Source organism: Populus trichocarpa, chromosome 2 (genome assembly GCF_000002775.5).
Source record: "Populus trichocarpa isolate Nisqually-1 chromosome 2, P.trichocarpa_v4.1, whole genome shotgun sequence".
Lineage (NCBI taxonomy): Eukaryota > Viridiplantae > Streptophyta > Magnoliopsida > Malpighiales > Salicaceae > Populus > Populus trichocarpa.
In genome coordinates, this window is record NC_037286.2 from 3,551,916 (window position 1) to 3,563,433 (window position 11,518).

General features: G+C 35.6%; 1 protein-coding gene across 1 annotated transcript; it reads left to right on the forward strand.

Annotated features, from left to right (window-relative positions):
- Window positions 1–270: 270 nt before the first annotated feature.
- On the forward strand, window positions 271–1,957 carry LOC7480040 (probable inactive patatin-like protein 9). The gene is made up of 2 exons (XM_002300808.4): window positions 271–1,519; window positions 1,617–1,957. The coding sequence occupies exons 1-2, from the start codon at window positions 590–592 to the stop codon at window positions 1,830–1,832; spliced, it is 1,146 nt and encodes a 381-aa protein (XP_002300844.1). The 5' UTR covers window positions 271–589; the 3' UTR covers window positions 1,833–1,957.
- Window positions 1,958–11,518: the final 9,561 nt, after the last annotated feature.

The window sequence follows — 11,518 nt, forward strand, 5'->3', positions numbered from 1 at the left end:
TACCTGGCGAGGGAAGACAAAGATAGTATTGTAAAAGTGCTAGTAACTGTAATGAACTAGTCATCACTGTTGAAGCGAGAGCCGAGCCGAGATTGTCGCTTCCTTCCCTTGACCCGATTAGTACACCTTCTGTTGCACGTGTAAGGACAGTCCATCCACGTAAACAACTGCACGAGTAAACCCATAGCCCTAGAGATTAATCAAAATAAATAAATAAATAAATAGAAAACAGAACAGGACGTGACGCGTATATAACCCACCTTCACCAGCACGACCCCTATTCACTCCCGGTTATAACTCTCCACAACTCACAGAGCCCACAGAGAGTAACAAGAGAGAGATAAAACACAGTGCTGCTCTCCATCTCCTCCACCTGGAAAGCCAGAGATTTTGATGGGGAGAGAGAGAGCATTGTGCAGCCATTAATTAATTCCTTCATCAACAAAACGTGAGCCCTTTTTTTTCAAAACACGCGCCATTATAAAACTTGGGAAACAATCTCTTCCTCGCTTTCATTTACACACGCACAAACACAAAGCAAGAGCAGCTGCATTTTAAGCCTGTAAGGTATCGAGAGAGTGCTATTGAAATGGACCTTAGTAAGGCAACGTTAGAGATCTTCTCAAAACTGGAGCAGAAATGGCTCTCGCACTGTGAAACCACCAAGAAAACACGAGTGCTGAGCATTGACGGCGGAGGCACGAATGGCATTGTTGCCGGTTCTGCTCTGATCCACCTTGAGGATCAGATCCGCTTCAAAACAGGCGATCCTCAAGCTCGAATCGCCGATTTCTTTGATATCATTGCTGGCACCGGAATCGGAGCTCTCCTCGCTGCCATGCTATCCGCCGACGATGGTTCCGGCCGCCCACTCTTTACTGCCAGAGACGCCGTCGCATTTGTTGCTGAGAAAAACTCCGGCCTCTTCAGGGTGAAGTGCAGTGGCTTCCTCAGCCGCCGCAGGAGGTGCTCTGGTAGGAGCATGGAGAAAGTAATGAAAGAAGCGTTGAGGAGAGATGACGGTGTGATTTTGACCTTGAAGGACACGTGCAAGCCCCTCCTTGTTCCTTGCTTTGACCTAAAGAGCTCTGCCCCTTTCGTTTTTTCCCGAGCCGACGCGACCGAATCACCCAGTTTTAATTTCGAGCTCTGGAAAGTCTGCCTTGCCACTTCAGCAACTCCAAGCCTCTTCAAGCCGTTTAACTTAACGTCAGTTGACGGCAAAACTTCGTGCTCCGCGATAGACGGAGGTCTAGTGATGAACAATCCAACAGCAGCGGCAGTTACGCACGTGCTCCACAACAAGCGTGATTTCCCTTCTGTTAATAGCGTAGAAGATCTGTTGGTTCTGTCGTTGGGAAACGGAAGTGGATCGCTGAGTGGGAGGAAGCTCCGTCGTAACGGAGAATGCTCCACGTCGTCTGTTGTTGACATTGTGCTTGACGGAGTTTCAGAGACTGTTGACCAAATGTTGGGTAACGCATTCTGTTGGAACCGCACTGATTACGTCAGAATTCAGGTATTTGCTTCTTTTGTTTCAATTTCAAGTTATAGTGATCTCCAGTTCTTATTATGATTCATGCATGATCTTTGTTAACGGCGTTAAATGTGTGTAGGCAAACGGATTGGCGAGCGCGGGGCCGATGGTGGAGGAGGAGGTGCTAAAGGAGAGAGGACTTGAAACGTTACCGTTTGGGGGGAAGCGGTTACTAACGGAGACCAATGCTGAAAGAATTGAGAGCTTTGTGCAACGACTTGTTGCTTCCGGGAAGAGTAGCTTGCCTCCCAGCCCTAGCAAGAATTCCGCTGTTCCTCTTGCTGACGGTAGTTAGATGGTTTTTAAACTCCTCGTGTTTTTGTGTTTTTAACCATGTTAACCATTAACCAGTCTTGGTTCACTCGACTAGTTAGTTAACTGTCTCTTCTGCCCAATTTTAGATCAGACCATCTTGCTTGATTTCTGTCTCTTTCTGGTAGATTGAATCAATTGGGAGTTCCTTTGACTAAGGACAAATTAATTAATTGATTAATTACAGAAGATAAATACCATCATTATGAACCGCCGCGTAGAAATGAAATTGCAATTGACCTTCCCTTTTATGTTTCAATTGCCAGCGAAAACTTTTGTGGTGAGGCTTCATAAATTCTGGAGATATTGATGGCTCGAGAGTTTGTTGGCCTGCTTTATTTTTCGTTCTAAATTATATTTTTTTTAATTTTAACATTACTGATCATTGAAAAATATTAAAAATATATATTTTAAAAAATCACATAGAAATAAAACAATCTCCCTCGTAAACACACCCGTAAACAAAAGCATGAAATAGCAATGCACCACGTTAAAAAACAAACTAATGGGTCTAAAAAAAATAGATGATTGATCGTACTTCTTGAGAAAAGAGAAAGAAAATATGGATTGTCATGTGTCATTGAACAGCAAGAAAAAAAAAACCAAGTGGTCCAAACAATTTTTTACTTTGTTTTGCTAAGAATCTACAGTCAAGAAAACAATTTCGAAATTGTCGGTAGAGGTTTCTCTTTTTTCAATCCAAGTCATTTTATTTTTCGTTGTTGAGACAACCGGGAGCAGCCAATAACTTGGGTAATTGTTAGAAATATTTTTCGAGCATTCGTCCAGCACTGAGAAAATTTGGGCTGCCCCAATAACCCTAGATATATTTCTTACTATTGAATCAAATTCCATTGTTACATGTTAGAAAGACACCATATATTGTCGGAGCAAATGTAACTTTGCAAATTCCAATCTCAATCACCGAAAGCAAGTAATTTTTTTAAGAAAAGAACAGGATTTTTCTAGTTTGTTCATCGCTTTGCAGTCTTGTCTGTAGTGTATATTCGATCCGCTGCTCTTCTTTTTTTTACCCTCTGTCATCCAATTTCGGTAGGTAAGTTGGTGGGTGAGAAGTAAAGAACATTGCTCTTTCACCGGTGTTGGGCACGAGACAGACACTACTCGTTACTTGCTTGGTTGGATTAAAAAAAACCCAAGCATGCAATATTTTTACTCTCTGAATCTTTTTTTTTCCTTCTCTTCATAGCCTTGTATGTATAAGATACTGCACTGCATGCAGTTAATATTAATATATGGGATGGTTGGTAGAAATTAGAATAGTACTTTCCCCACCACGTCCTATGTGAATACGGTATGATAATGCCATTAGACAAGACAATATTTAGGTCTGATTAATAAAGTGTTGTTTTCAGTTGCTGGAAAGGGTCCGAAACTTAACCAACCTGTGATGCGGATTCGATCCTGGCACGAGTTGCTAGCATCCTATGGGAGCGCATATTACCTTGGCTTTCATGGAAAGGGAGAGTGACAAGGTTAGAAGGTTGTGCCATTTTAAGCAATTATCTTACTCAATTTGCTTTCATAAGGTAGAACTAACCGGTTGGTAATAAATTCTTCACAGCCATGGCTTTTCTTTCATAAACTATACAGATGCAGGGAAGGTGTTTGATGTGGTTGCCTTCTAGTGCTGAGGATTTTCACTCGCTGAAAAATGAAAACCCCCTTCCATATCGCCTGTAGTCGTGTATAGTGTGCAAGGTGTGCTTAAACTGTTGAGTGGGTCTCAAAATTCTAGTAGAGAAAAACGTTTAAGGGCATTAAATTAACAAAAAAATAAATAAATTTCACCCGTGCTAGCTATGTATATAAAACCTAACTCAATAGATCAACTCATTAACTCTACGGACTTTAAACCTAATCTAGATTGGGATTTATTTTGAATTAAGTATTTTTAACTAAAACAATGCTATTTTATTTCTCAAAAACATTAAATAAATAAAATGAAGTTGTTTTATATATATAAAAAAAATAGCTTCACCCGATAACCCACAACCTAAGCCATTTACCAAGTCAAATCCCGAGTCCGAAGCACGTTTTCTATTTATGCTTTATGTTGCAGCAGTATTTGAACTTTGAAGGCATCTTTGCAAATTAAATTATGGAGTAGAACAAAAGGTACGTCATAAACCGGACACTCCCGTTTTGTTTCGGAAACTTTTAGCTGGTGTGATTCAAGGACACCCCCAGATTGGCCATGAAAACTAGTAACATTTGTGGAAATTTTAATTAACCCATCGAAGTCCATCATTTCCTTGGAATGCACATTTATTTTTTTAGACGAAATTATGGCTGCAAACGAGCCGAGTCTACTCCACTTAAATTCCGATATATTTCTGTACATTTCATCTTATTTAAAGAAGACTAAGCTCAAAAAATATTATTTTATTACATATTTTAAACAATTATTATTATCACACTCATGAATTATATGAAAACTTAGTAACTAAATACAGTTATTTTCTTGGGAAGTTAATTAGTCACTGAGATAATAACTTTTCTCCCTATATAGACCTATATAGCCCTGTCTTCCTAGACTTCAATTCCAATGCCAATGATACTAACTTTTAAATTAAGTAACGAGAGAAAATTTAACACCGTTTCTTAAGGGTAATTTTATCGTTACGAGATAATTGAAGTCTTATTGGAAGCCAGGAAACAGAAGATCTTACCACCACCGGCTCGGCAGAAAACATGTATCACGTTCACTTCGTAGAACCACATAGAGCATTAGTAATTGATAAATGAAAAACACACCATCCATAATTTAGAAACATGATGCCCAAAAGGTTTAATTGTTTGGGAAGACGGTGCAAGCTGTATTTTTAAAAAATTTTATTTTTATTTTATTTTTTCTAAAATTTAATTGTTTGTAAAAATATCATTAACATGTATTTCAATACAAAAAATTATTTAAAAAACAACCACAACCATCCTGAGAAGCATACCATGACATCAGCTCCGCTCACTGTGAGCCATACTCACAAAGTCGTTTAATGGTGAATCTCGTCTGCAATTTATGTGAGTCGGTTCATAATAAACTAAATTTATAGAATAATAATTTTCAAGTAATTTACCTGTTTGACTACACGTGTGTTTACATTAATTGGGGTTAAATGGTGTAAAATATTTTAAAAAATATTTTTTTGTTTTAAAATATATTAATTTTTTTATACAAACATATTAAAATTATTAAAAAAATACTATAAAATATTAATTTATTATTTTTTCAAGTGTGATTTTAAAAAGCATTTGCGAACGAAAGTTATTGCGCACCTGAACAGTATCTAAGTACAAAACTTGTAGGAACCGAGGAGCAATGAAAAAAGAGAGAGAAGAAGAAATAACTGAGCAGCATTGAAAGTGAGGCGCCCCTGGTGATCGGCGAACGGTTCTATCATTGAAAACGACCTCGTAATCTCAGTATTTTTTCACTACGACCCACAAGTTATTCAGGGAGCAGTGGCGGTGGTGAAAATGTTCAAGCAAGCATGGAGCCGCTGGTCAATTAGAATTAAGCAATATTTAAAACTCGAAAGAATCGTCACTATTCCAGCAACCAAGCATGAGACTCCTTTGATTAAACTTTTAGTAGATATCATTATTTAACGAAGTAACATCCCAGTCGGTGGCTATATCATTCTCTCCTGAAGTTTCATTCTTCGATTAAACTTTTACTAGCTTTTCATCGAACCTCTCGATAGAAAAAACAAATCATAGTATTTGCCGTGCTTGTCTTGTGTTGCTCTCCAATCTCCATGCTTTGTAAAGCATGGGGGGTTGGATCGGAAGTGAACGTTGGAGAATATAAAATGCAGACCATGACATTGTGCCGGTCCCGAAAACAAAGTCCCGAAGTCAACGGATACTCATAGTTTAGATGCGATGTCCACGTCTTAAATGCACGGTTCTCTTCATGTTCTCCAGATCAAGAGCGAAGAGACTCCGAGAGGGTGTCCAAATCAAGCCGGTGTTTCGGATGCTTCACGTCCTAATTAATTGCGCGTGGCAAGAAGTAAGAATAAACTAAAAGGAGAGACGCTTGCAATGGTGATTCAATCACAAGGAAAGGCTTCGGCTGGTATCTATATTTGTTCGTTTTCTAGCTAGCTAGCACTAACAGTTACGGAACCAGCTTTGTTACTAAGTTTCCATATCATTCGAATTGAAACGTGACATCTCACTTGACCTAACCCAACTACCCAGGTCTCTTGCTTGCCGATGCATAATCTAGTCCAGGCAAGACAGGAATATATTGCCTTTAAATCTGAACCAACTAAATCTAACCCACTCGCCAATTAATCTGCACATAAATGCAGTTATAAATTAGGTAGTTGGATGGAGCAACCAGAATTCATTCTTCGCACCATGGCTCTTGAGTGGACGGCCTCGTAGGACTTGAAATTTCTGCTGCTGGGTACGAAGTAGGATGCTACTTTTATTTACCGTTGAATAGTGGTTATTTTTTTAAAAAAAATATATTAATGTGATATTTTTTATTTTTTAAAATAATATAAAAATATTAAAAAATAAATAAAAACATCATTCCTCTCACCTCGGATACGAAGATTGTCCTCTCTGCCGATTTATCATTTACAAGGAAAGAGGGCTCCGTGTAGGTACGTACTGAATGAAACGCGAACTTGGTAAAGGTTGTGGCAGTTGGCTCCATTCTTCTTGGGCTTCGAGCAAATACAGACAAGCAAAGGACGGGAGGACAGCCTGTGATGAATCATTGAACTTTTTTTTTTTTTTTTTTTTGTCAGTAACCAGCTCTTCCCTTACATTTTTTATTTTGGGTATATGCAGTGTTCCAAAATATCATACGGATATATGATGTTTTATGTGTATGTTAGGGCCGGGCAGTACTGGTAAATCTAGTTAGTTCAGCTTGCATCTTAATTTTGGGTAATTTCAATTAACCTCAGTTTTATGAGTTCTCTCTATTTTTTCATTGAAATTATATGAAATAATATAGTTTACATTCTAAAATTTAACTCCATCTTTGTCCTCGATCACCACTGTCTAGCCATGATAACCACCGGAGGGCCAGCATCTCCCTTTAACTCTAGTGAAACATCCACCACTAAAAGCAAAGAAAACACCAATTCCTTGTCGGTTCCTCCTGAATTGCTAGAAAAAGCTGAAAAGACACTGGTACTTCTCTAGCTGCATTTCAAACCCAGCAAGAAAATCAACTCCAGCAAAATCTCCATACAACACCATGACAAAACACAAGAACTAGCTAACTTCTGCAGACGAAACTCAAGATATGATCTCAGCAAAAATTCAGTCTTATCCAAGTCCATTTGGTTAAAATCTTTTCTGGATTGATATTGATTTTCTTTGTACTTGTTTTCCCCGCTATTGATTTTGGCTAGTCTTTTATATCAATGAGAAAGATTTCACATACATGCTGATAGTCGGCAATTATTTTTCTTCTCGTATTGTTTTTTTAATTGTTTTGCTGCGTTGATAATAAAAATAAAATTTTAAAACAATAAAAATATTATTTTATATATTAAAAAAAAATCAAAATCTAGAGTAAATAAATTGAGACTATAAAGGGGGGGTTTGTTGAAAATCTCTCTTTCATTTTTCTAGGATGTCCTTTCCATTTAATTATTCTTCAAATAATTCAAAGTACCGAGTAACATATAGACATTTATTACGAGGTTAATTGGTATATAATTATCATCACAAGGACTTCTTATAGGTGTGCACATTTAATATGTGAGTGCGAGTGTATTAAGTTCCGTGGTAGTAAATATATACTTACCAGGACACGTATATTTAAATGCTGATTTCACGGTCATTACTTCCATGCTTCGCTTTTATGTCTCGTCTTCGAGCCTGTTTGGCTACAAGGTAGAGGTTGTATTTTTTTAAAAATGTATTGAGCTTGTGTTTGGTTAAAAAAAAAAATTGTTTATTATGCATGGATCCCTCAATTTATTGCGCGCGAGACGCAGGAAAATAAAAGGCAGCAAATTGCTGCTTTATGCGTGGCCAAACTGAGACAAAGCTGTTATGAAAGTTCTTGAGTTTTCCTGTTTTGCTGACATGGATCTAAACCTTTACTTTTATCTAGTTTCAAGTTTCAACCTTTAGTAATTGTTTTTTTTTATCTTGATAGTGGCTTAGTTTATCCTTCTCCTGTAATGAAAGATAAGATTGCCTGGAAGCTGACAGCTGATAATCAATAATATTGCTAAACAGTTTTTTTTTTTTTTTTGAAATAGTGGTGAACAGTGGAGGCATGCCTCCACTGTTAGCTGAATAGGTTTTTTTTTTTAAAAAAAATCAGTGTAGTTAATTGATTTTACTCGCACTGTTCACGTTCACGTGAACAATAATTTTTTTTTGTTTTTTTTAAAATTAGTTTAAGGTTAATTAAATTTACTCGTACTGTAATCTTAATTTTATTCTTGATAATATTTTATCTAATTTTGTAGTTTTTGTCAGATGAATTTTGTACGTAATGGAATTGTAGATAGTTTTTTATTAAAGTAATTTTTTTTTATATAAATTGTGATTTATTTCATGATGTAATAGCAATATTAAATCCACAATATTTAAATAAAAAACCATCAATATTAATATTTTTTAAAATTATTTTATAACCTCGATTTCAAAAGTATTCTTAACCAAACACATTAAAACTATTTTTTTTTCCACCTCAATTTCAACCACAGTTTTAACCAAACACTTATTTTTTCAAACCAACCTCAACTAAAAGTACTTTTTATAAAACAACTTTTTTCAAACCACAATCACAACAGCTACCGCAATACCAAACACACTCTCTTTTCGAGTGGTGTGCGAAGTGAGTAATTCTTTTCGTCGGTAGCATTGGAGGATTCATTTGCGTGTGTTTTAATGTGAATAATGATGTTGTTAAGAGTATTTTTTTATTTAATAATATATTAAAATTTTTTTTTTTATTTTTAATATTAATATATTAAAATAATAATTTTTTTATTTTTTCCCAGCCAAACACTTTTAAAAGGTATGCAAACACAGTTTCAAGAAAAAAAAAACAGCAAAGTTGCATTGAAATCACATGGATCATGTATATCATGGAACTAATACATTGCCTCGCCACACGCTATAATACGGGTCAAGGCAAGAAATATACATGGGTATTGGTGACAAGTTTTTTTTTTTAAATATAGATTTTAATCATAAATTGAAGTATATTTTCATTTAATATTAAAATTGAAAGACATTTAATCCACTTAGGGTTAACCTGAAAAAATAAAGGAACAAGCTTAAAAAAAAATTAGAAAACTCAATCCCGAATTGAATCAATATTGAATTAAAAATTGATAAAAAAAATAAAATTTAAATAAAAAGATATTAAGTAAACTTAAATCAACTTAGCAAACTCGTGACACGAGTCATGCACGCTATCGAATTCAATAAATTTTTTATCCCAAATATTATTTTTTATTTAATTGTATGACAATAATGATCATGATAATTTTTTATATTAAATATTTTTAAACAAAACAAAACCATTACATGTCTATTTTCTTTCTTTGTATCGGAATTTGGTGATCCTCTCTCTACCCTCTCGTGAAAAAAATACAAAAAAAAAAAAGAAATGAATTCCTGTATTAAAATAGAACTTTTAAAAACTAAAAGGACCAACCACTTATAAACCGAAAAAAAAAAAAGATCAAAATAAACTTTTAAAAAAAAATTTAAAGCCTGGCCTATTTTATCTATCATTTTTACTTTCATCCTCTAACTTTCAATCTGACCCATCATTCCAAAATGGTATGCAATTGAATACTCATTTAGGCTTAAAATAACTCAATTATAAATAAAGAAGCTTAAGACCAAACTAAATTTTTTAACAAAAATCATTATTTTAATCCACAATAATTTATAAAATAGCGAACAATAAAAACATTAATTACAGTGGTTTCTCAAGCGGATTAATTTCTTTTAACTCTTAATATCAAACTCTTCCGCGATGGATTGTAAACCAACCATGCCAGCACAAGATTGGAAAATCTTTCTTATAGCAAATGCCAGTGGAACTCCGCAGTGACATGATCGACGTCTCTCTCCTTTACTCTCGACAATGGTTACAGGACCCGGTTTATGATCTACGAGGCTGACTCAGAAAACGTACGGTTGAAGATTTCATCCAAGTCCAATTAAATTTAATTAATTTTAACACTATTTCACCATTAAACTTTATTGATATGTATTTTTTATCTAATCAAACAAGTTAATATAAAAAAAAATATTGCTTTTTAAAAAAACAATAATAAATTGATCTTGATATTCCAACCCGACAATCAAAGCCCTTTTATAAATTATGAAATCGAACTGCAAGAAGGAAAAAACTGTCTAACCTAACATGGTTTGTGCAGTCTGGGCACGTCATCTAGCTAAATTCGACGTGCTCCGCGAAACAAAAAATAAAAAACAGGTGAACCCAGTGAGATTTTAGAGCTTGGTTTGAATTTTCCGGCTCAGATTTTCTTTAGCAAAAAATGTTGAGCTTCATATAATTTGACAGCATATCTTATGAAATTACATCCATTCTATATTGCATCGTAAAGGAGAATGGACGGGAGACTCAGTTGAGAATTTTACAATTTTTCAAGGACTTGATAATATCTGTACGTACTTTGAAGGTTAATTTGAGGTTTGCCTAGTTTTTTTCTTTTCTTGACGACAGCTAGCTAGATCGATAGTCAAAGGCTCTGCGATTTGTCTTGGGAGATCTCTCAATTTCTTCCATAAGAGTTTGGATTGGCCTTTTGTTCTCTTTCATCCATGCACTAGCTGGCCGGGCCAATTTCGAGATGGAGATACACTTGACTGCTGACTCCTCAGGGTCAACACCTTTACTAGATTTCCACTGTAAGCAACCAAACACAAAACAATTTTGCAAACGATTTGCATTTCTTGACTAGATCCCACCGCCCATTTCACCATGTCCCCTGATCTCATACACACGTGTGGTTCTCTCTCTTCTCCGGTGTGATTCATGTCCACTGTATATATTGTATTGCATGGACTGTGATGAGATCTTGTCTCCTTTTCATTTTCTTGATTATTTCATTATTCTCATTTCCTTTTGTCTTCTTCTTCCTGCAAACTAGAAGTATGATTGTGGACCTGTCTCTGAACCCTTCTCTTTACATTTGCTTCATTAATCCCCTCGCCGACAAGTTCAATTGACTTCATCAATATCCCCTCCTCCACAAGTTCATGAACCACATTGAAGAACGTAACTAACGCCCGCGGTAGATCAAGATCAGCATGCATGCAACACGTTATAAAAAATATATGAAAAACACATCAGCGTAATTAATTATGTGTTCATGATGCATTAGAGTCAACCGAAACTGATAGTTATAAGAAATCTGACGAGGATACGCGAGATTTGTACTCAACAAACTATATGAGTGTCCTAGTGGTGCTATTATAGACAAGTAGAACAAAGCTATGTCTAAACAAAAGTCTGGTCACGTCAATCCAACATAAAAACTAAAAGATACTATAACATTCTATCTGATCATTAAATTTAGCTTTAATTTTTACAAAAGAATCTCGAAGCTAAGTTCTTCAGGGGACCTAGCAGCTTTAAAGGGAATCAAGGAAGATAAAGCTTGTTTTGTAGCC